Genomic DNA, 27,113 nt, shown 5'->3' on the forward strand with positions numbered 1-27,113 from the left:
AATAATTATATCACCAAATATGAGCACAAATACACTCAATACGCGACGAATGCTCAGGGGCGTTCACAACTGACATACCGACACGACAAAGCTAACAATGAGGCGGCTGCGGTACAAGGCCGCCGCCGACAAACGAGAAACGAGCGGCCGCAGGCACGCGGCGCGTTTGATGCACTCTCACATTGTTGGCTGGCAGGCCGCTCACGCCTTTACCGCTGCAGAACGCCGGCAAGTGGCGCGGGCCGCACGAAAACATGATCTGGGCCGCATGCGGCCCGCGGGCCGCAGTTCGACGACTCTGCCCTACATGCAAACACAAAACTCTATCTACTGCACCAACTGTACAGCACAACTAATACATGCCGACAGAGACACTTACCATACATGTTGTTACAGTGTTGCCAGATTGCCACTCTTTTTTTCTGCCGGATGTACTCGCCGGACGAAATTTTGTGAGAGACTGCTTACACCACGCTTGTCCGCCCTATTCTGGAGTATTGCTGTGCGGTGTAGGAGCCGCATCAGGTACGACTGACGGGTAACATCGAAAAAGTATGAAGAAGGGCGGCTCGTTTTGTATTAATGCTAAACAGGGGAGATAGTGCCACAGACATGATACGTGTATTGGAGAGGCAATCATTAAAACAAAGGCGTTTTTCGTTGCGACGGGATCTTCTCATGAAATTTCAATCACCGGTTTCCTCCTCCGATTGCGAAAACATTCTGTAGGGACCCACCTACATAGGGAGAAATGATCATCACGATAAAATAAGAGAAATCAGGACTCGCACAGAAAAATTTAAGTGCTCCTTTTTCCCGTGCGCCGTTCGAAAATGGAGCGGTAGAGAGACAGCTTGAAGGTGGTTCATTGGACCCTCTGCTAGGCACTTTATTGTGAATAACAGAGTAATCACGTAGATGTAGATGTTTACTTGACTTTTTGCTTCGAATGATCGTTCGTGTTATATCCCTGAAGATTGACCTTTCCTCCAAGGGACACGCTGTATTATTATTATTACATTTTGCTCAAGTATCACACAGGTGCAAAACTGACCGAGTAAGGATGTCTGGTTAGATGTAAAAGAGCGCCAGAAGGCACCTTGTCAGGTGAAATAAAGGCATCCCTTTCTTCTTCTTCTCCTTCTCCCTTGATGGATTGGATTGCTTCACCTGTTCTGGTCTTCCTCTTCTTCTTCTTCCCCTTCGTAGATTAGGTGATTTGAGCAGCCTTCATAATATTTACCTACAATCACACTCTCAAGACAAGAAAAGAAATATAGTTAGAAATATAACTAGTAAATAGCAACAGGAATCAGGGGAACATCTCATTAATGAAATGGAAAACGACACTCATGGACGACAGAAAATAGCACACAAAATAATGTGACACATGAACCAAAATGAGGAATATGTAACCAAAATAAATAACTTTAGAACGATGGGAACAGCATTATAAAAACCTCTGGGTTGGCAATTCAGCCGCAAAGGAATACTATGAGAATAACGCGTAATTAACTAAAAAATGTATTCACGAATCGCCTCAGTTTAGCTTTATTCTGGTTTTTGTAACACAAGTTTGTTTTTTCGCTATTCGCCGGTAGGAAGGTCTTTAAAATTGTCTGGCAGAATTGGTACTATTATTTCAGGTAACGTAATATTTATAGAAGAGACCTCTGGTTTCGGCTTGAAGTTGGCAGAGTTAACGTGAGCGCTAGGAATTTTCAGCGGTAGGGAAAGGGTATGCGCGATCTAGAAGGCAGGCTGGTGAGCGCTGGAGGTCACGGACCCGGTTGCCACATTATGCGCCACCTCTCGGAGGCACCTGCTCCTCTCGCTCGGAATGCGCTTTTTAATGACAATGTCAGCAGGGATGCAACAGCGAACCACTTTTTCCTCGGCCCACTTAATTGCCGGATGCGCAGGTTACGCAACAAGCATCTACGAGCGAACAAAAACTAGCGACCCGCATAGCTTCCAGAGTAAATCGCGTGCCAGCCGATCGAGATGTGTCCAGCTTGAAAAGTATAAAGAAGGCCGAAAACGTGCGCGGAATGCACGCGCAGGCAGGTGGGCAGCTCACCGGCCGCCTGGCGCCCCCCTCTGACCCCTCCCCACCCCTCAACCCCCACCATCGCTCCTCATCCCCACCCCACAGCTCCCACCCGTGGCACGGCTCATTCATCGGCGCTTCATTCAGTGCCCGAGCGGCAAGCCGGCAGCATGGACACGAACGTGGATACACGCATGCGCACGTGCTTGGCCCGTCTTCTCGTCCTGCTCTGCACGCTGCACTCCGGTAAGCACTCGAATTTCCCTTTGCGCAAATCATGTCGAAAGCCGCACGCCATTCTGACCCCATTATTATTTCGATTCTTTTCTGTTAAAAAAAAAGCATTATTGTAGCAGCAGTTTCTATAATGAAACTAGATGTAAAGATTTGTTCGTAAGCTGGCTTTGGATACTATCGTGTCAGTTAAGACGCTTTACCGAGATAAACGAATGTTTTTAAATAATTTTCATTCTGTTGATAAGGATAGAGTAAATTTTGATGATGGTAGAGAATTGTTACTCACAATTTAAATTTGCAAGCTCACGATTATTCGAAATGAGGAAATCAACATACAGTGGAAGTGATTTTCGTAATCAGCTGAGGGACCAGTATAATACAAAAAGTGCCAGCAATTATGATGATTATTGGATATGTCAAAACGCGTAATGCTTCCGCGTCTTCGTACGTCAGCATGCTTTCCACTCGTACAAATGCTGTACATGCTTGTTTTCCAAATAAGCTTATAACAAACTACGTTTACGATAACTGTAATGTGACTAAATACATCATAGCTTTCTGTCAACGTGTGATATGGAATTCAGTTGTGCTTACTGCCGAGTGCTCAAAACACGTGGACGGATTACGAATTTTAGACCGTCACGTGTTACAAGACTCCTGAAACAAAGATATGGGGAGACTGGCAAGTTAATTCATGCAACTGCGCCGAGAGGTAACGCTTCGTAGGTGAAGCATGTGTTGGAAGAAAACCGCCACTTGCACAATGCCCGAGCTATCACATAGCTCTAAAATGGACAAAAAATGCGGTAAAACACTGAGTCGGAGTAATGTTGTGTCCTAGACTTTGAAGCTACGTTAACACGTTTGCAGTGTTCATACTCGCAGCATAGTCGAGTGACGCACACAATTCAGACCGGTCTCTTAAGGCTCTAACAGGACGAAAGTTGCAGAATATCTGATAATTGTGGTCACTTTTTTGAGTAACGTATTATAAAGGAAGTAGTATAAAGAAAAATGATTCTGTGCAGTATGGAGAATCTCTAATAAGACGCATTTAGCGTGTAGACTGCACTTGAGACAGGTTTCGCGAGCATCCGGCTGGCATTCCAACAGCGGAAATGCTCATTGCCGTACCTGCCATTTGCCTGCACACGGGCTTCTGAGAATTATGTAAGGCCGGGGATTTCTCTACGACGTTGTAGTCGAGCGTTAGTTTCTCTCCTTTCCCAGAGGTGCTTTTGCTGCGTTCAATGAATCACACTTCGTGGCCGAGAATACCGATCAGGCCCGAAATTCTGACGCTAACTTCCAGCTGTCGAACCCGAGGCCTCTGATAAACGGCTGAGAGTGAAAAACTTTGTAGAAGGGGCGTATTTTCCATTGTACCCGTTTCTATGGCGACACTGACAGATGAATAGTGGCTTGGGACGGCAGCGATGGCCGTTCTTTTTGTTGGTTTGCACCTGGCAGCTGTGAGCAATAACAGGTACAATCCTGAGGGAGTTCGCGCAGGTTTTTGTGGAAGTGGCGAGCTGCAATCTCTTAGCGACCGCTTAGCTGCACGCCCTACTAAAACACTAAATTTTTTTATTTACGAAAGACCGAAGAGCTTGTTTCTTGGATGGCAGTGCCGTCCCGCTAGAGTTATTGATGTTTGATGTTTGACTACATAAGGGACATCGGTATCTTTTACTTCAAAAGGGGGCGTCACCTGGCTTGCTTTCTTTTTCTCTAGGATTTGTATTAAATCTTTATCTGGCCGCATTCGGTACGCGGTACGTTTGGCACCTTGCCTAAACAGCGTTCTTTGCAGCACAGCCACTTGATCTGAATGACGTTTGTAAAACGAGGTTTATAATTCTATATTTTCTAACTGCTGCGACAATTAGCTCCCCAGTCAGAATGTGGTAAGTTTGGTTTCTGGAATTAGATTAAGCTGTACATGGTAGCAGATGTTTTAAATTTTTTTTATCGTGAGGTGCGAGTTACCATTAACAAAAGTTCGTGTAAGACGGAAAAATAATTCTTTCTCTAATTTGTATCTCATCAAACGGGCTGTTTAGACTGAGAAGCACCTCAGACGACGCGTGTGTATTACTGCGATAGAGCGTCTTGCAACTTGTTGCTGGCGTATTTCCTATGTAGGATGTTTTAAAGCCGTCTATGCAACGACTCAGTTTTTGGTATTTGCTATGCTGGAACTTCAATAATAGTATGAATTGCATTTTTCATGGGAATCTTCCACCAGAGATGCAACCAAAAGCGAAAACCGCCTCTCCGCATTTAGTACTAATTCTTAGCGGACACTCTACAGTAGACATAAGCAGTAATCTCTGAATTCTTAGTGGAAAAGGGAGCTAAATGAAGTTTTGAACGAACAAACCGAAATTCAGAACAAAATATGCTGTGAACTTCGGCAAAGTTCTTCAGTTCATAACAAGACAGAACCATATTTTACCTTCAATGAAAATCCGCTTTCAAGAAAGGTAATCGAACGTAATCACAGATTATCTTGCATAAAAATCTATACTGGCAATTCTGCAGCTACATCACAAATATGGCTGAGGAAAATTCCATTTTTTAGATATGAGCCTGTAATTGTAAAGCGCGTATACAACTACGGAACAAATATGAAAAAAAATTGCAGGTCTGGTAGAACACACACGAAAATAAATTTCATAACTAAAATGTATATTTTATCATATGCGTTACGTTTTAGCCTATTCATTTAAAACCTTTACAGGGAATCGGAATCACATATTTACATTTTTAGTTTTGCTATGTATAACAGTTGGTTTCACAAGCTATTCCAGTGTGATCTTTCTTTTTTTCATTCTCTTTCCTGCAGTTAGTAAGGAATCATACCTCAGCAGCTTATGAAATGACCGGCTTATATATATATCAAAGTTGTGAAGGTTTTATTACAGATCACTGATGTTTTAAGTGAACAGAACGACACGTGTCGAGTAAAATAAACCTTTTTAGTAGTGGCACAGACGGATTTAGAACATCCGAAGTAACTATACAGCAACTACGGCCACTCACAAGTGCTAGTAAAGGGCAGCGTTTGTAAGTATGGAGTAGAGACGAGGGCAGCGGCGAGCGTCTATTTGCGGCTTGTTGTGTCTGGCTGCCTGCAGACGTCTCACCCAAATACTTGGCGTTCCCACTGCAGTCTGCCGGAGAATACAAAACACTTCTCTGCATCTTCTATTCCAGTCTAAACGACAGTATTTTAGCCCTGGCTGTCCCGTGGCTCTAATGAATATTACTTGAAAATACAAATTGGTATAACCGTTCATTTATTGTACCGGGTGATCAAAAAGTCAGTACAAATTTGAAAACTTAATAAACTACGGAATAATGTAGATAGAGAGGTAAAAATTAACGCACATGCTTGGAATGACATGGGGTTTTATTAGAAAAAAAGAACTCATATTGCTAGACGCGTGAAAGATCTCTTGCGAGCGTTTGGTGGTGATCGTGTGCGCAACCGCCACTTTAGTCATGCTTGGCCTCCCAGGTCCCCAGACTCAGTCCGTGCGATTATTGGCTTTGGGGTCACCTGAAGTCGCAAGTGTATCGTGATCGACCGACATCTCCAGGGATGCTGAAAGACAACATACGACGCCAATGCCTCACCATAACTCCGGACACGCTTTACAGTGCTGTTCACAACATTATTCCTCGACTACAGCTATTGTTGAGGAATGATGGACATGTTGATTTCCTGTGAAGAACATCATCTTTGCTTTGTCTTACTTTGTTATGCTAATTATTGCTATTCTGATCAAATGAAGCGCTATCTGTCGGACATTTTTTGAACGTTTGTATTATTTTGGTTGTAATAAAACCCCATGTCATTCCACGCTTGTGTGCCAATTTGTAGCTCTCTATCTACATTATCTCGTGATTTATTCAGTTTTCAAATGTATACTGACTTTTTGATCACCCGGTATTATACTTTCCATTAGGCGTTCCGCAGGATTATGCCTATACATCAGGCGAGTTTGTCACTTCATATGGCATGGACGTATTGTATGGCACAGTCTGTGTTCACTGGCTCGTTTTCTATTTACATCACATACTATACACTGGATTATACATGTTGTCTATTTGTTTTTCGGTGTGGCCAAGCGGTTCTAGGCGCTTAAGTCTGGAACCGCGCGACCGCTACGGTCGCAGGTTCGAATCCTGCCTCGGGCATGGATGTGTGTTCCTCAGGTTAGTTAGGTTTAAGTAGTTCTAAGTTCTAGGGGACTGATGACCTCAAGAGTTAAGTCCCATAGTGCTCAGAGCCATTTTTTTTGTTTTTGGAGCGTCTTCTGCAGTCACCGTTTTACATCTAATGGGTGTTATTACTCCATCTTTTATGACTTTATAAAGTCTTGCTTGAACCAGAAAACTTTTGCTTAATTTAAAGTATCTTCTGTGGTCAAATCTTTTGGGTTGTACGTTATTTGCAGTCGTTCAACTTTCGGCACGCTGCACTGCATAGTGTCAGTGTAGTGCTGTTTGCCAAGAATCTAAGCCCTGTGCACAACACGCATGGAAATAATTTAGAACCCAGAAAACCTGACCACTGAAGATACTTTAAATAAAACGAAACACGTCTGGTCCAAGTAGGACTTCACACAATCGCAAGAGACGGAATAACTCCCGTATTACACTGAACTATTTCTGTCATACTTAAATCACATGGACTATAGTTAGCTGTATAGAATGCGATGTAAAAGACTGGAAAAGGTGCCTGTGACCACTGAAACAGTGCCACAGTATACCCAAAAGTAGTACATGCAATACATTCATGCTTTGGCATAACTGTATGTCCACAGGATAATGGTATAATGCTCCGAAACACGTAGTGGAAATATAGGGTGAGCAGTCATTCACTGATTAGAAACATTTATTTCTAGGGAACTAAGCTACACACAGTTATGGGCTTTCTTGCAAATGGTAGCTTAACTGTATTTTTTTGTGGATACACTTCCATATGTGCCAGTAAGAACTTCTAGACGATCCTAAATTTATCTTCATGTCTTTGCAGCGTCTCTTCCGCAACTGCCTTGACAATAATTCATATTCGTAGCGTAAGAACTGGCATGTCAGGAACTGCTGAACTGAATACTGTATCCTAAACGTAATCCCACAGAAAAAATCAGTTCTCTTGAATCTCGCGGCGATGATGCTGGACCGTCTTCGCCGATCAGCCTGTACAGAAAGTTTTCGTCCAAGAACTTGTGAACAAACAACCCCTACTGAAGCGATGCACCACCTTGCTGAAACCCTGCCCATGGTTCAAATTCGTGTAACTGAGCACACGCAGCTATGTGTACATAAAAATAAGTTATCATTTGCAGCAAACCGCATAGCTCTATCGATCATAGTTACATAAATACAAAGTTTTGTAAGCAGGGAAAGATTTGAGGTTCATGCTGTATAATATAATAAATGTGACTGGTCATAGCAATTTGTATTTTGTTGATTTATATTTAAGTTAAAAGTATTCTATTTACTCAGTTATTTTCTGGGAGAGATGTAAATCACAATGTCATTTAATTCATCGGGAGATGTTAGCTTCACCACACCCAATGAACATGGGCAGCCCACAAATTGAAATTGCGGTAAGCGTTTGCAAGTCTTCTCACGTCTAAGAAAGGAATTCTCAAGCCGATGGTTATAGCTACTGAGAGCCTGCCTTTTACTTCGGTAACCGATCTGCCACTTGCATTGCGTACCACAAGAGCATAAACCCATGTTAGATGTACAGACTTACTCGGTTTTGTACTCAATAGATATCATATACACTGAAGAGTCAAAACATTATAACCATCTGCTTAACAATGTGTTGGTCCACCGTTGGACCAGCAGAGGCATGGATTCTACAAGTCCCTGCCAGATTTCTGGCAGTGTGACATCAGACGTCTACGAAAAGGTCATGCAATTTCCGTAAATTACTTACCGGCGATGCGTGGCCGCAGAGCTGGTGCCTGGTATCGTCCCAGATGTGTTCCATCCGATTCGAACGAGGCGAATTTCGTTGCCAAGGCACACATGTGAGTTCACTATCATGTTTTTCAAACCAGTGCAGAACGATCTGGCTTTGTGGCGTGGCCAGTGATCGTGCTGGAAAATGCCATCACACTTGGGGAAGACATCAAGCATGAAGGGATGCAGATGATCGACAATAACATTCATGTAGAACAGAACGAGATTTTCACTCTGCAGCGGAGTGTACGCTTATATGAAACTTCCTGGCTCTACCATCTGAGCAGTTGCCCGCGAAAGGCAAAGGTCCCGAGTTAGTCTCGGTCCGGCACACAGTTTTAATCTGGCAGGAAGTTTCAACATTCATGTAGTCCACAGCTGCCATAGTGCCTTAGATTACTACCACAGATCCCTTGGAAGCCCAGGTGAACACTGCCCCTGCCAACCTGCGAGAATGGCGCGGTGCGTGTTTCCAGCAGCCATTCACCTGGATGATGCCGTCTCCAGATACGACCCTCAATATGGTGTAAAAAGATAAATGTCATCCCACAAGGCAATAAGTTTTCACTGTCCAGTCTCGATGATCCCGTGCCCACTGCAGTCCAAACTGACGCTGTCGTTGGGTCGGTATGGAAACAAACAAATGGATCATTTGCTGTGGAACCCGATGTCCAAAAATATACGCTGAGCGTGCCTAGACAGCATTGTACTGTGTCGACAGATCTGCCACAGACCGCTGGCTATCCTACTTTACAGAGCAGGCAAGCCTCCAACCTCCACATTCTGTGAAGAGGCGTGTTTCACGGACCTTAAACCGACTTGGTATAAATGCTCACGAAATAGCATACGAACAGCCGAACATCTCCGCGGTTTCCGAGATGCTAGTCTCCGAGCACTGAACATATGGACCTACCTTCCATTCATTTTTTCTTAAGTCAGTGAATTTCCCCACTTCCTGCCCGTATCGTCGCTATAATGATTCCCCATTGGTCTCTGCTCCGGTTACATATAAGGGGCGAGCAAAAAGCTTCCGTTAGAGGACGTTGCTGCAGGTATATAAGCACCGACATGCAGACAGGAACCCCCCCTCCACTTCATTTTTCCTCTCCTTCCCCCCCCCCCCCTTCTTTCCCACCATCTGTCCAGTTTCCCCCCCGTCTGCCCTCGGCTGTGGTATGTCATATTTGTGCCAAATTTTTAGTGCAGTGTTCAAGTGAGTGTTCAGTGTTGTGCGTCTTTCCAAAGTGTTGCGAACAGAAATCATGCTGTCGCTGGGTGTGAATTTTATCTCTTGCGAACAGAAACCAGACTTCGCCGTGTTTTTTAATTGTCTATTATTTTACCTGTCTGCTTCCTGTGTATTTTATTAGCATCATCTACCCTTTGTTTTATGTTTTAAGTTCCACACTTTTCCGCCATTTTACCATTAAGTCACAGATTTTATGGCCTGTTTCTATTATCATCTTCACCTTTTCAAAAAAAACATTCTTAGGCTGAAGAACGGCGTACTAAGCTGCTGCCAGACCGCCCCCTTCGGGGGAATCGAAACTCAAAGTAAAAAAAAAAAAAGGCAGGGGAATGGTGTGACATTCGTGCATTTCTGACGTGCATGAGGTAAATGCAGAAACGTGTAATATGGCGACGTTGTTACCAAATGTGTCCAAACAGGACCACTGTGCTATCCTTTTCGTGGCTGCCGAAGGACAAAAACAGACGCCCATCGACGAATGAAGAATGTGTGTGGGGCAGCATGTCCGTCGAAAATCACCTTTGTGGAATGGTGATCAAAGTTCCGTGCTGGTCGCTATTAGACAGAAGACGCTGGCCGGTCTGGGAGACCAGCCTCATCCTCCCTTAAAACAAGTCTTGAAGGGTCGGCGATTCCTGTTGGACGAGAATATGCAGCAGGCATTTACGGTCTTCACGCAGGACATGGTGCGCTACCAAACGGATATCTCCCAGCTGGTGCGTCGATTGAATGATTTCCTCCATGCTCAGGGCGATTTTGCCTGATTGGCATACAGATTCAGGACTGTAAGGCCTTCGAACGAAAACTTTTTGGTCACGCCTTATACTTGGCTTACAACGTCACGTGCACGCAAAGCTACCAGGAGGCAATCTCGAGGTAGGAAGTGGCGATAGTATTTTGGCTCATCATTGTGTGGAGTAAATATTCGTTTACGTTGTCCTTGCCGGGGCACTAACTTCTCCATAGCCTGCGCGAATAAGTAAGATCGAAAAATGTTGAAAAATCCAAGTCGTGAAGAAAATGCCTTGCTGGCATCACTAAAATATCGATTGCACAGATGTTAGTCACCATTAGTAAAGCTATTTTATTCGAATACTTGAGGAGGATACATCCTAGTTCGAGCCCCTGAAACAGAATAAAAATTATTTAAAGTGGAGAAGGTGTCTGTTTCCCATCCGTCAAGGTCATTTCTGTAAAACTCTGAATTTGTGCATGATCCATTTTTGAAAATTACAAATCCAAACTCGTTTTAGAAACAATTCCTCCTAATAAAAGATTGATTGGTAGATTTACAAAAGACCTAAATGACATTTGGCAAAAAACCAAGCATTTGCTTGAAACAGTATAATTATGCTAACACGCGCAGTAATTACAGCGTCATATTCCTAAAATAAAAGTTGCTGTGTTATGCGTTCTTCAGTTGTTAGTCATGGAAATGCAGGTGCGGAGGTTCAGTGAAATGATTAACTCACAGTGGAATAGACAAGCTTTTGGCAAAGAGCTGGATAATTTTGTCGCTTTGGCTTCCGAGATTGCTCTAATGCAGCAGATTACACCGTAAATGTTGCTCTCATAAAGTCTGCATCCTGGTCCATTCCGCTGTGTTTTAATCCCTTGGCGCACTTTGAGTCCGACTCGTGGAAACGAATGCGGACCAAACGCAAACATCACTAATCACTTTCATGGGGACGAAAGTCGGGCAATTTTTTTTTTCTTTTGCGAGTCGGATAAGGCTCTATTTAAATTGTACGTTAACAAAAATAAATACGCGGTCAGAGAAGGGAAACATACGTTGTAAAATTTGAAATTTTGATTACCGAATGTTAGTTATATAGCAGAGATAACATTGAATAATGTCCATTTGCCGAACTTCAAAAAGTGTGGAAAACCATACATAGGTAAAACCTCTTCGACTCTGGGCGCAGTATTGGGCCGATTTCCCGAAACATACAGATCTGACTCCTAAAAAAAAGTGTGAAATTTGCATGTGACACAAGGTGCGAAGCGGCGTGGGAATGCACGGGGTGTAATGTAGCCCTATAGCTACTACAATGCTTTCGAAATTAACGCGCGATGCAGGACTAAAATTTTGTTGAGTATTTTACTACTAGAAATTCGCTCAAGGGGAGCGTTTCTCCATGTAGTTACTTTTTTTCTGACAGTATCTACGTTTAGGCATCGTGTTATTACAGGGCTATTGCAAATGATTGAAGCGATTTCATAAATTCACTGTAGCTCCATTCATTGACATATGGTCACGACACTACAGATACGTAGAAAAACTCATAAAGTTTTGTTCGGCTGAAGCCGCATTTCAGGTTTCTGCTGCCAGAGCGCTCGAGAGTGCAGTGAGACAAAATGGCGACAGGAGCCGAGAAAGCGTATGTCGTGCTTGAAATGCACTCACATCAGTCAGTCATAACAGTGCAACGACACTTCAGGACGAAGTTCAACAAAGATCCACCAACTGCTAACTCCATTCGGCGATGGTATGCGCAGTTTAAAGCTTCTGGATGCCTCTGTAAGGGGAAATCAACGGGTCGGCCTGCAGTGAGCGAAGAAACGGTTGTACGCGTGCGGGCAAGTTTCACGCGTAGCCCGCGGAAGTCGACGAATAAAGCAAGCAGGGAGCTAAACGTACCACAGCCGACGGTTTGGAAAATCTTACGGAAAAGGCTAAAGCAGAAGCCTTACCGTTTACAATTGCTACAAGCCCTGACACCCGATGACAGTCAAACGCTTTGAATTTTCGGCGCGGTTGCAACAGCTGATGGAAGAGGATGCGTTCAGTGCGAAACTTGTTTTCAGTGATGAAGCAACATTTTTCTTAATGGTGAAGTGTTTAAACCTCCTCTACCAAGAAACGTGCCAGAACTGCGAGCTCGCATCAACGATGCTTTCGAACTCATTGATGGGGACATGCTGCGCCGAGTGTGGGAGGAACTTGATTATCGGCTTGATGTCTGCCGAATCACTAAAGGGGCACATATCGAACATTTGTGAATGCCTAAAAAAAACTTTTTGAGTTTTCGCATGTGTGTGCAAAGCATTGTGAAAATATCTCAAATAATGTTATTGTAGAGCTGTGAAACCGCTTCAATCATTTGTAATAACCCTGTACGTTCCCTCTGAAGAAGTCAGATGAAGGCCACTAAGTTTATAATTTAAAGTATTGTTTATGTGCAAAAATTGTTTTGCAGTACTTTTTGAAATGTTATTACGAAAATATACATAAATAGCAAGAATTAGTGTTAACGTTTACAAGATCAGTACCACGTGTAGCTACATTAACAGGTATCCCCATGTCGAGTTGTATTGAGATCGTCACGCATCCTGTTGTCGCTTTTCGCATGCATAGTTTCCAGTCGCTTGGGCACTAAATTGTACGGCAAGGGGTTAATCATCTCAGTTTGCGATTTGGTAACTAATAAGAGGTCACTTGCAGCTTTTGTGTCGGGAAGTATGACTAGGAAAGTGCTGCATATGTTAACCTCTATTCTTAAAAGCAAACTAACTTTTGCCAAGTAAAGCTTCGTCTGACTCTTGCTATTCCCTTGTCATAATTGTCTGTTAAACGGTATTATTTCTTCGGCGAATCACGCTTACGTAATCTGAAGATTTGTTCTGCTTCGAACATGGGTAAAAAGATATCGATTTTATTGGTTGTTCAGCCCCGTTCCTGTAGATCATATTTTAATAAATACAGCAACCAGCCAACTCATGTATTTTTGTCATTACGCGTTTCTAGCTGTCGCCCATCTTCATTTGGCGAAATACATATTTCAATTAATACGAGAAAAACATTGACTGCGATTTGAATGTTTCAGATGACCTGTGCAAGCTAATTTTGTTTAGGTATTATACCGCGCGAGCTGTATATTTACGATGTATTACGAATAATATAGGGAATGTATATGCATTTTCAGGATTAATACGCATATTTGATGGGTTTTTTAGACTGAAGAGACGGAAATAATTTTCTAGTAATGACACCTTTACGAATACTGTCAAGATGGGACACATGAAAATTCAAAGATTGGTCATACCATTTTTGTTAATTTTCCATAAAAGTTATGAAACACACTGGTGTAATAGTCTGCAATATGCTTTCCACTGACGTAAAAATTTACGGTGTAACAGCTGAAGTGTGTTTATCGTTCCAGATGTAAACTCAGTTGTCTCTAATTCTTTGTCAGTAAACTTGATCGAGTCTAGAAGGAAAAATCTTCACACGGAACGGAAGTATAGGGTGGTGCAGGACTGAAGTTTACATTACCATTTTTTCCAGACTTCGCTGCGTGTTTCATAGGAGTTTGTAAACGATTTCTGGTCGATTCTTGAAGGCGACATTGTGATACAGGAAAAAGAACCACTCACACAGATTACAAATGTTATAAGAGTAGGAATGTGTAAGAGCATAAATTGGCTACCAGATTTCTTCTAGCATGCCTTTCTTTTTCAAAATTGTATACAAAAGATTCACGGAAACCAGAAATCTTATTTACATTTGTAACAAATGCTTAAAGCGGTTTAGTGTGAATATTGATATTTTTCCAGGTACAAATTTTATTTCTTGAAGGAATTTCATGCCATATGTTGATACGAATAATCCATCTTTTTGGGGGGGGGGGGGAAAGACTGCAAAATCTTTCATACCTACATCGTCAGCAATAACTGCAACACAGTAGTACAGGTAGCATCCCAAACATTAAGTGGTCTGTAGGTAGTAGTATTTTACTTTTCTTGTCTTAAGCGTACTGCAGTTAGACAAGTTTTCTGAATAATATTTGTTACGGAATAGCTGTTGCGGAAGATGGCCAGCCAAACATTTTAAATGATTTTATCTGGCTATAGAGAATAGATTGTAATAATTCCAATTGCAAAGAAAACAGATGTTGATAGTTGTGAATATTATCCAGCTATCAGTTTAATAAGTCATGGTTGCAAAATACGGACACGAATTATTTACAGAAAAGTGGGAAAACCCGTGAAAATCAACCGCGGGGAAGATTAGTTTGGATTCTGGAGAAATGTAGGAACACGTGAGGCACTACTGATCCTAAGACTTACAGAAGACAGACTGAAGAAGAAAACCTACTTTTATGGTATTTATTGGTTTAGGTGTGAGACATGGTTGCAGCCCGTTACCAATGTTATTTGATCTGTACAATGACCTTACTGTGAAGGAAGCCAAGGAGAAATTTGGAAAGAGAATTAAAATTGAGGGAGAAGAAATAAAAACGGGTGTTTGCCGATGGCATTTTAATTGCTAGACAGAGCAAATGACTTCCAAAAGCAATCGAACGAAGTGGATGTTGTCTTGAAAAGTGGTTACGAGCTGAATATCGACAAAAGTAAAACAAGCATAATGGAATGTAGTCTATGAAATCAGGCGATGCTGAGTGAATTAGATTAGAAAATAACGCAGTAAAGGCAGTAGATTAGTTTTGCCATTTCAGCAGCAAGATAATGGATGACGGCTGAAGTAGAGAGGATATTTTCGAATGTGTGTGAATTCCTAAGGAACCAAACTGACACACACACACGCACGCGCGCGCTCAAGGGAGGACCCGAACCTCCGGCGGGAGGGGCCGCACAATCCGTGACCTGGCGCCTCTAACCACGCGGTTACACCGCGCGGCAGAGAGGATATAAAATTTAAACTGGCTATAGTAAGAAAAACATTGCTGAAAGGAGAATTTAACATCGAATATAGATTTAGACGTTACGAAGTATTTTCGAAAGATATTTGCCTGCAGTGTAGCTTTGTACTAAGTGAAACGTTGACTACAAGCAATTCAGACAAGAGAATAGTGGTTTTTGAAATTTGATGCTACAGAAGACTGCTGAAGATTGGATGGGCAGATCGAGTAACTGTTAGCGACGTACTGAATGAATTTGGGAAAAAAGAAATGTGGCGCAGCTTGACTAAAAAGAGGGTCAGTTGATAGTACACATCATGAGGCATCAAGAAATCGTCAGTTTGGTGATTGAAGAAAGTGAAAGGGGGGGATACCAAGGATTTTGCAGTAAACGGGTTCAGATGAAAGAAGGCTGCAAAAGGTACGCAGAGATGAGGCTCTCACAGGATAGAATAGCGTGGAGAGCTGCATCAAAACAGCCGGCCGGTGTGGCCGTGCGGTTCTAGGCGCTTCAGTTTGGAACCGCGTGACCGCTACGGTCGCAGGTTCGAATCCTGCCTCGGGCATGGATGTCTGTGATGTCCTTAGATTAGTTAGGTTTAAGTAGTTCTAAGTTCTAGGGGACTGATGACCACAGATGTTAAGTCCCATAGTGCTCAGAGCCATTTGAACCATTTTGCATCAAAACAATCTTTGGATTAAAGGACGACCACGACGACGCCACACGCCAGAATTTTGAAAGTCCGACTGAAAATACAACCTAATTTTTAGGGTCTTTTCAGCTGGCGTCCCTTGTAGATCTCCGTAGCAAACAAAAAGCATTCCCAATATTTTCGTCACCTGCGCTGCGACAGTAAATAATACATCAAATGTTATTCAATACCTAACCATAACCAGAACTGTGTATTTGCGTAAATTAAAATAAAGCCACAAAAAATACAGGAATTCCACCGGGAATGGAAATGTACATCGATTCACCCGCTTCACAAAAAGGGCGACAAGGCAGGGTCTAATAACTGGAGGTATCTACTTATTACTGGCCGCCTACAAAATTGTTAAAGGCATTACTCAACCACAAGCTGATACAGAGATAGGTGAATACCAAACGGGCTTCAGAAAAGGAAGGTACTGTATTGAACAGATTTGGAATCTGCGAACGCTCGTAAGTCAGATGAACAACACTGTCGTCACACTCGTGGACTTCAAGGCGGCTTACGGCTCCATAGACACTGACACACGAGAATAATATATAGACAGAAACAGGACACTCGCGAACACACACGCAACACACCCAAAGTAAAATTTATGGTAGAAATTTCAGACCTATTCGAGCTACATACAGGGGTCAGAAAAGAAGATGGTGTTCCACCGCTTTTGTTAACCATGGTCTTCGACAAAATTATCAATGGGAAGAAAAAGGAAAAGAAATTCAGTTAGGAAGAACATGTGCAAACAAAACGATCATAAAATGCTGGCATTTGAAGATGACCTGGCAATACTCAGCAACCAAGCAAGAAGCACTGGAATATTTACATGAAGTATCTGCGAAAACAGATCTACATATATCGTATTGAAAAAAAAAAACGGAAAACATGGGAAGAAGGAAAAACCACTAAGTCATGTACACAATATATGGAAAGTTTCACAGAGTGGAAAAATCCGAATACCTTCGGGAATATACACAGTGGGGAAAAATTGTCACGAAGTTTTAATCGTGGATAGCTGATGCCAGTAGGAACCAAAATTACTAATGCTGTGTAGGTCGACAACGCACCATTTTGAAACTACGGAAACTTGGCGCCACGCGCTCCGATTGGCTATGGGATTGCCCTGTTGCCGTTCGTCGGTTTACGTGCAGCGCTATGGTTGTCGGTTCTCACATGCAAACGTCCCTCGCCCCGTCACTGCTCCAACGTGATACGCACGCGCCTTGGATACATCGCGATCCCCGGCAGGCAAAGCATCCGCGGTCATGCATTGTCCAGAGCATCCGGCAACAAATCAATTCGGCGGCCAATCGGAGCGCGCGGCGCAGTTTCCGTAGCTTAAAAATTGTGCGTTGTCAACCTACACAACATTAGTAATATTGATTCCTACTGCCATCAGTTATCCAGGGTTAAAATTTCGTGACACAATTTGTCTCCATCCTGCACACTAATTGGAGGATCGAAAAAGGCAGCCAACATAGGAAGAATAGAAAAACTTCAGAAAGCGTACAAACTAACATGAACGAACTACAATAAAAGAAATGTTTCAAGAGAGGCCAAAGTCAGCCACTACAACGCAGTTGTACTATCAGAAGCATTCTGCGCAGCGGAAACTACCACAATCGGAGCGCCGGCAATCAGAGACGGAAAAAATAGAACGTAAAATCCTCAGAAAAATATTTGGAGCAGTACACAGATGGTATATGGATGAAGAGACCGACCAAAGAATTATATGAACGCACAGACAGACATGATCAGAAAACGCTAACTAACATTCTATGGACACACACAGAATTAACAACACAGAGGATTTTTCATGGACTAAAGAGTTCAATAAAAAAGTGGTTTCAAGAAATAGAAGACTCAAAAGAACCAGGGATCAGTATTGAAATGAGACATTCAGAAACAGAATTATGAACATGAAATTTGAAGTAAAAGAAAGGAAGAAACCGGACAGAATGTGGACAGAGCAAAGGAAACAGTAACACCGGCAAAGAATGAAGAGGTTTTGGAAAGAGAAAAAGGAACAAGGAAAAATGAATAGTCATGTAACATAAAAGTTACTCTGTCCTGGGGGCTAAAAGGTATAACAACAAAAATAAAACCGCACAAAATCTAATGTTCACTTTGGTTATGAACGCAGCTTTGAAGGGCTGTTCTTTTGCAATGAATATTGTGGCAGTTGCCGCACTTTCTCGATGACACGTATCACTCTTACTAAAACTACAATGTTAGCGGTATCTAAAGCTGTCAGCATCTTCCTAGAGTGCGCAACACGGGTTAACAAATAGTTTTACTATTTTTATATACAAAACTGAATTTAAATCTTCCTCGAAGTTTTGTTTACTAGATCGTTCAACAAATAACCAAATTCGTTATTTCAAATTTCACATCTTCGATAGTTGCAGATTAGAGGTACAAGTACGAGGGTTATTCAAATAAAAACTTAAAAAATGCAATAAAATTCTTGAAATTTGTACTGTCGATTGCGAAGTGGCGCGAATTATCCTGGCTTCGGTAAGTGACAAGACAGTTGGCACTCTGTTGTTACGTTACAGTAATGGAAACTGTCAGTCGACTTGCGCCACATTGGAGCAGCAATCTGTGATACGTTTTTTGAGCAATGGAGCCGTTAAACCTCTGGAAATATTTAAAAAAACAGTGGTAGGTTGTACAATGTTCTTTATTAATTCAAAAACTTTGAATTTCCCCCTGATAGGGTATCAATCAGGTTATCTGAAGATATGGGGGGGGGGGGGGGGGGGGGAAAGAGAGACAAGACAACATAACCATAAATAATCCGGTGTGGTACTATTCTGGACTACTATAAAAGAAAAATAAGCTTCAAACACGGACCGAATGAAGTTACGTCAAAAAATCAAATTTTCTGCCAAAAAGCATCAGTCGGAGAAGGTACGATAACGAATAAAACGAAGTAAAAGGCAACCTCTGCGGAAAATATTGAAAATTAATACAGTAAAAAAAATTAATTATTCGGTATCATAGCTTCTTTGATGGATGCATTTTGGCAGAAAATTTGATTTTTTAACGAGTTAAATTATGTTTCTCTATGAAATTTTATGCGATCGGTGTTTGAAGCTTAATTTGCTTTTATAGTAGTCCAGGATAGGAGCACGCCGGATTTATTGTAATGTCGTCGTCCTCCCCTTGCATGTTCAGATAACCTGATGATGCCCTATCCAGTCGAAACGTCGTGCTTGATTTAATAAAGAACATTGTGCAACTTAAGACTGTTTTTCAAATAGTAGCAATAAAAGATTGCTGTACAACGACGTCAAGATGGAATGGAATAATTTTTAATCAGGAAACGTATCGCAGGACGAAAGCACAGTACGGTGATTGGTGTGTGTTCGTGCAGCTAGAGAAATAGTGACACAGAAAGTTCAAAGGAGGCTAACTCCTTTGGTAGATGGTACGCGCACGGGCCAGGTACACCGCAAAGCGACAGCTGCAGTGGAACTGCTTGTGAAGGAAAACAGGTGTATTACAGTAAACCAAATAGCAACTGGTTTGGATATGACTGCTGATTCAGCGCACGATGCTCTCCATGATTTGCTGCGATTCAATACTGTCCACACGATGGCAGCCACCTCAGTTGACTGCTGAATTAAGAGATCGTAGCGTCGGTGCCTCCGAGAAATTTTTGCGTCGTTTCAGGGTCGAAGGTAATGGATTTCTGGACAGAATTGTTGCGGTATATGAATTTAGGGTGCACTACGAAGGTGAAACGGAAAGTTAGAGCAAGAAAACGCCAAACCATAAAAAAGCCGCACTCAGCCATCGGCAGGAAATATCATACATGTTTGAGGCACAAAAGGGGCACTACGTGGAATAAACAGGGAGTTAAGTGACCAGTAATTCATACTCAAATCGGCTACGAAATCACCTTGCTCTTTAGTTAGGAGCAACTGACGAAGACTTCTGACTGCACGTGCTTTGTTGACAATTCTCATACCCATACCGCCCATTCAACCGTAGGAACAATACAGTATATTCTCGAGCACCCAACTTACTAGACATCGCTCCTACTGACTTAATTTTCGGTAGGCTGAGAAGTGCTGCGAAACAAGCATTTCAGAAGCGATGAAAACCGCGGTGCACAGGTATCTGAATCCACATCCAAAAGAATTCTTATCGCTAGTTAAGTCTATCCATGCACTTCTGAAGCGATGGGGTGTGTCAAAAATGGTTCAAATGGCTCTGAGCACTATGGGACTTAACTTCTGTGGTCATCAGTCACTTAGAACTACTTAAAGCTAACTAACCTAAGGACATCACACATCCATGCCCGAGGCAGGATTCGAACCTGCGACCGTAGCAGTCGCACGGTTCCGGACTGAGCGCCTTAACCGCGAGACCACCGCGGCCGGCGATGGGGTGTGTCCATTACATGTTATGGGAACCACGCTAAAACATAAAACAATGGTTTCTCCGTGCAACCTCATTTCCATAAGGTTTTCATTTGAATTACTTCAGTGTTTTCGAACAGAAACATAAACGATGCAACTCGCATTCGAGATAACGACGGTTCAAATCCCCGTTCGGCCATCCAGATGTTTTCACCTGATTTCCTTGAATCGCTCCAGGCAATTGCGGGGACGGTCCGTTTGAAAAGGGCATGTCAGATTCTTTTTCCCACCCTTTGGTAATCCGAGCTTGTGCCCTCATGTCACTGTTGACGGGTCACTAAACACTAATCTGCCTTACCACCGCTATCTTAAAACTTTCGTGGTGATAAAATCAAGTGTGTGTACTACATGTGAACTACACGATTTACTCTACTGCCAACAGTGAAATGATTGTAAACGAGTCTGTGTTCTGCTGAGATAAGCGCACCGAACAAAAAATTTCTAGCCCCGAGGAGACGTGAAGCTAATGCCGTGTAAGGCTACCTCCTGCCTCAATAATGGTCTCAGTTCGGCGAGGAAAAGTGTCCCCAGGTTTCTTCAGGTATACCACTTCTAAACGAAGTTTCTCGTTTGTGATTAGAACCACGGCTGGCAACCAGCGCAGTGCTGTTACATATAACCACTCGTATGCTAATTTTGTTAAACAGAGATCATTCTACGCTAGCGACTTTCTGGTGAAAAAAAACTCCAGTTGTTGCGGGTGCGCGATACTTACATGCGTGTAAATCACCCGCCAATCACGTCGCGACTGCGCGTGTCCCACGGGAAATGCGGGCCCTCCACGAGAAAGACAGGCTGTGGCGCTTACGTCACGAAGGTAGTCCTGAACTCTCTCGCTGAGCTCAGGAGACAAAATGCGTTTCTAAACCTGTCAACTCGCAGCCGGGCGTGTAAGTACTAACGAGAATTGCATCTTCCACTGGAATCTGCTATTATGAAGTCGCACTAATAATAGTACTACAGCGAAATTTAAGATCAATACTCCATATAAATGGTATAATAGCTTGTTTATAGCATTTAGTCTCTTCTACTTAACATAACTCATTACATGCTGGAAGTGGTGCCTTATGCAACTGATAATCATTTTAGCAAGATTTTGTTTTATTGTACACCAGTACAGCTGTAACAAATTATAAGTAGGCCCATCATTACAGGACTAATAACAGTAAGATTCCATAATAGCAGATTCCAGTAGATTCAGTTTCCGTTTGTACGGACACGCCTAGTTAAGAGTTAACAGGTATAAAAACGCAGTCTGCTGACTTGAGCGAGCGAGCACAAGACTGTCTTCGTGATGTACGCGCCGCGGCCTGTCTTTCTCGTAGGCCTCGTCCAACGAACTTATGACGTCACACTGGTTGCCTTCCCCAAGATCCCATGTGGTTAAAGTGCAGGTACTCACAGAGGTTCATTGTGGACGATAATTATTGTATGGCAGTGGAACTTCGTAGTTATTCTAAGGCATTAATGTGGACCCAATTTACATTGGAAAAAATTGGTTCCCTTTTGGCCTACCAGCTGCAAATTTGGCGCTCTGAATGCAAGAAAGACCTATGAAATGTTTCCATATTTAATGGACGAGAAACAGGATGTGGGCAAAAAAGATAAAGTGAAAAAGGCATAATGTTGAGTTTATTATTAACAAATGCTTACACAGTTGATCAACATTAACATTGGAGACGTCGACGAGATTCTGTACAGAGCCAGATTAGCTTGTGGACCTAAAATTGTAACTAACGTCTTCCAGTGTAAATAGATTCCGCATTAGCACACCTGCCAAATTCTGCTGCCCTACGACAATTGCAGACCACACTGGGCCTCGGTGAGTAGCTGCACATTAATTATAGCCACCCAGTGCATAGCAAACGCTCGACTACGCCCGGGAGCAGAAGGGAAATCAGTATGTTATTGAAAAGGTACCGAATAAAGTCCTTAAATTTGTCATATGTTGTCGACAGCACGAGTGTGTTTAAATGTGCAACAACGAAGCATTAAAGTGATCTCAAATATAACTAGCTCCCCGCTGGAGACGTAGCAACTCGTAAGGTCTTTAGTGTCAGATGCTGTGACGTACGCCACAGGGCCGGCGAGTGGGTTAGTGACGTCAGTTAGCAATAGATTGTGGTCAGTGTAGAACTCTACAATCTTGAGTGTGCTGTACACTGCGCATGCGCATAAACAAGGACTGTGACGTTTTATTATCGGAAGTTAACCTAATGTCGCCGCGCTCACTCGTGTTATAATAATGGATTTCATATCATTGTCTTCTTACAAAGTTTACACGAGGACCAGGTGTCTATCCTATGGGTACTCTCACACGAGAGACCAAATATCTGAAAGCAAAGAGGTATTCAGGTTTCGCAATATCTGAACAAAGAAACAGCCCACACTGTGTAGATAAGTGCGTAGATGGATCAATTTTTAATAGTTTTACCAAGGAAAGTAAGCTACAGACTGTTTGATATTTGGCACTTAAGAGAGAAATAAGATGCAAAGCAAAAAGGCGCTAAGTACTGCCTTCTAAATATTTTCATGTATTTTTCTTGAATAAAAAGTTTTTTGTTTGGACGATTAGCTTCCAGCGGTGCAGAGGAATTACCATTCACCTTAGTCAAGAAGACTGACACAGACTTTAGCAAGACATGTTTCATAATTACGCAATTCCAACATTCATACTTTAATACGATTCCCGAAATACATTAACACGTCTTACATGGATCTTAATCTGCACCAGTTTCAAAGTAGTCTCCTTGGAAGCAAATGCACCAAACGCAACGTATCTATCACTTTTGAAATGTAGCATGGGAGTGTCTGTTCATGTCCAGTTCCCTCAGCAATTCCGCTTTAATCTCCTCCACTATAGCAAATCTTCGCCTCTTCAACTTGATTTTCATATTCGTGAAGAGCAAGAAGCTATACGGAGCTAAGTCTACATACTATGGCAGGTGGAGAGCATCTTCCAACTTGTGTTACCCAAAAATTAACAATGTAGGCCGTATGCGGTTATGCTTTATCGTGGAGTACCCAGTCGTTCGTATCTCAAACGTTTTGGAACCTCGCGATATAAATCTTCAGTGACCGTCTGACCAGGAGGGATGAACCCTTTATGAATTAACTTGTCAATATAAACAAAAATAAATAAATATGGATTTAATTACTCTAGATGTGGATTCAATTGCTGCCGATTTGTCGCGTTTCTTTTGGTCAAGGTGAAGCGCTCTTCCTTTGCGACGATTGCTACTTAGTAATGGTCATTGCCTTCAGTCCAACTTCAGCCACTAGTGACAAATTTTGAAAATATATTCTTTTCGTTCTGAAACTTCACCACAGTCTTCACGTTCAGTTCTTCTCACAGAATAATTTCTCATGTACCGTTACTTATTTCCAAACCCTTGCAGTTGTCTTGGATGATCTGTCTACGATGTTGCAGAGTCACAGCCCTCGTATTCTGAAAATTTTCTGGTGCCATACCAGTTGACGGACGACTAAAACGAACGTGAATCAGTCGACGTTCACCTGTTTTTTTTTAAACAGTTATACCAATCATACGTTTGTATCTGGCATAAAGCGTTGTTTCCACAAACTTGTCTCAACAATTGCTTTGTTTCTGCAGCGATTTTCCTCAGTTATAAGCTCTGTAAAGACACTTTTCAGCTCAGCAATCGCAAAACTGCAAACTCGCGTAAACACGACAGTGGAACTATGATCAGCAACAAATAACCAAATCATTTATCTCGCAGCCACTTGCCTTACTGATGCAGAAAGGCTCTATGGGGAGGCGCGTTGCGGTATTTGTGTACTCGTAACCATTGGCGTATAAAATTCAAAATATGGATCTGTTGTTTATCCCTCGTACTTTTAATAAGAGCAAAGGTAGGAAGTATTCAATCTAATAGCATAGCTATTCAGATGGTCCGTAAGCGCGTATTGTGTTCACCAGTGCTGATCTGTGTCCGTTCATTTCGGAAGACGAGAAACAGCATAAAAGTTTCGCTCCTCTTCCTGCAGCCTTCTGGCCCTCACCAACGAATAGCTACTGCGTCTACGTGGGCTCGCAAATCCTGCTTTCCATAAAGCGATTTCCCCATGCCGCTTCTGACTGATAGTGCATACGCTGCAACATCGTTTATGGAAATACGGCCTCGGCTGCCAGATTGCTGCTTCAACAACCGATGCTCGTTCCAATAGACGCCCCACCGCATTTAGGTCACCACTGGGTTGACAGGTTACTCTACAAAATGTTAACGTGGACAGATTTTGTATGGATTAAAAGAAAGACTTTTGGAATGACCAGTAAGTTAATTTCCTTTAGTCAGTTACACACATTTTCTTTCCTCCTAGATGGAAAGAAATACAAAAATTCTCATACATTTCGCGAATTGGCCAAGTCGAACTGCTTGGCAATCACTGTAAATCTTGCGTAGCTGCCTGAGGATATGCCAGCCATCTGTTGGTAGAATACTAGGGGAATGCAGTCAGCCAATAGAGATGGCCTACGAAATACTTGTACTACCTGTCCTACAATACTGAAGTGTATGGGACTACTATGAAATAGGACTAACGTTCGACACTGAACGTACACAGAGGAGCAACACGGATGATCACAGATTTGACTCGTGGGAGAGCTTCATGGATATGGTGAAAAACTGGCAGAAGCTTGAAGCTAGATGAAAACCGTCCCGTGAAAGCCAGCTTATAAAGTTTCAAGAATCAGCTTTAAGTGATGAATCTAAAATTTTATTTCTAGCCCTACGTATCGTACCCGCAGGGATCGCAAGAACGAGATTACTTACAGCGCGCGCAGTCGTTTAAGCACTAATTCTTCCCACGCACCATACGTGAATGGACTGGAAGAAGTCCTAATAAATAGTACAATCGGAAGTACCCTTTGCCATGCACTTCTGGTGTTTGCAGAATATGGATGCATATGAAGATACAGATTTCGTAAACTGCTATACCCACCTTTATAGTTCCAAAAGCTCTCTTCCACAATCAATAGCTAACTATGTAAACAAAGATAACGCTCTAGTAACTTGTTCAGAAGTTCTAAAGCCTTTGTCTCCAAAACTCACCAGTCATCACTTGGCAGTTTTCACTACGTGCATCATCTAGGTAGGTATAGTAGGTTCCGAATAAATTAACTTTCGTGGATAAGGTAAGGTCTTAGACAGTATTGACTGGAGTACGTCCTTTGAAACTACAAAGGTAACAGGCCTAATATACAGGGTGTCCCAGCTATCTTGTCCACCCAAAATATCTCTGGAACAATAACAGCTATTGGAAAACGACTTTCACCGGTATCAATGTAGGGCTGGGGCCCATGAATGTACATTTTTGCAAACATTCTAAAACGAAAGCGATTACGGGCAGCATGGGGTTCACGCCTGAGCCTCAGGACGTGCGCTAGCAGCGCATGTCGGGTGTTTCAAGCGTCAACTTCGCGTCTCAATATCTCGGGATGTATTGGGAATATTGCGATGCAATCAACGCCATTGTGTATGTGCTTTGTCATGCTATGGATTTCTGAAGAAAAAATATAGGTCCATTTAAAAAAACATAAGTTTGTGTTAAAAAAACATATGCTTTCGTTTTAGAATGTTTGCAAAAATGTACATTCATGGGCCCCAGCCCTACATTGATACCGATGAAAGTCGTTTTCCAATAGCTGTTATTGTTCCAGAGATATTTTGGGTGGACAAGATAGCTGGGACACCCTGTATATACAGGGAGCGAAAGTTTATAGAAATGGCTCTGAGCACTATGGGACTTAACAGCTGAGGTTATCAGTCCCCTGGAACTTAGAACTACTTAAACCTAACTAACCTAAGGACTTCACACACATCCATGCCCGAGGCAGGATTCGAACCTGCGACCGTAGCGGTCGCGCGGTTTGACTGTAGCGCCTAGAACCGCTCGACCACTCCGGCCGGCCAAAGTTTTTAGAAAATTTGTACAAAATCGGTTTGTAGTTCAAAGATAGGACATGAAAGGGAAACAGTAGTTGGCGGGGATAGGACACGGTGGCAGCCTATCTCCGGTGTTATTTAAGTTTAACAATGAGCAATCAATAAAGGAAACAAAGGAGAAATTTAGAAACGGAATTATAGTTAAGAGAGAAGATTTAAAACTTTGAGGTGCCCGATGAAATAGTAATTGTGAGAGGCAGAATTACTTGGCATACAAGAAGAACGGAATGGGTGATATCTTTAAGATGAACTTCAACGAAAGCAAATAAATGGGCAAAGGAATGTAGCTGAATTAAAACAGGCGATGCTGCGAATTAGATTAGAAAGTAATACACTAAAAGTAATAGTTTCGCTGTTTGAGCAGCGAAGTAACTGATAACAAAAGGAGAGGATATAAAATGTAGACTGGCAATAACAAAAGAAGCGTTTATTGAAAAGGGAAATTTGGTAACAACGAATATAAATTTCTTTTCCGTAGGTATTTGTATGGAGTATAGCACTGTAGGGAAGTGAAAAGTGGACGATACTCTTTTCAGACAAGTTAACTGAATCTTCCGTCGGTTCGTGGTAGAACATGATAATGAATGGATATCACTAGTTTGCTTTTGTTCTACAGTATTATACTGCAGAACAAAAGCAAACTAGTACTCTTCAGACAAGAAGAGAAGAACGAAACTTTAATCATAATCGATGTTAGTGGAAGGCCTTCAGCTCTGTCATTCACGATTTAAAAAATGAAACACTGCATCATTTAAGTATTTTTTAATGCTTAGCACAGCACATGTCGAGAATTCCTAATTTTAGAGTGCGAATATTTACTTGTGTTTTATGAAGTTTGCATGTG

General features: G+C 42.3%; 1 protein-coding gene across 1 annotated transcript in view; it reads left to right on the forward strand.

The window, feature by feature from the left end:
* Positions 1 to 2,200: 2,200 nt before the first annotated feature.
* Positions 2,201 to 27,113, forward strand: part of LOC124555492 — a 341,553-nt gene continuing 316,640 nt past the window's right edge. The window contains exon 1 of the mRNA XM_047129417.1: positions 2,201 to 2,296. Coding sequence (XP_046985373.1) covers positions 2,221 to 2,296 — 76 coding nt within the window. The 5' untranslated portion in view covers positions 2,201 to 2,220. The remainder of the gene's footprint in view (positions 2,297 to 27,113) is intronic.

Source organism: Schistocerca americana, chromosome X (genome assembly GCF_021461395.2).
Source record: "Schistocerca americana isolate TAMUIC-IGC-003095 chromosome X, iqSchAmer2.1, whole genome shotgun sequence".
Classification (NCBI taxonomy): Eukaryota; Metazoa; Arthropoda; class Insecta; order Orthoptera; family Acrididae; genus Schistocerca; species Schistocerca americana.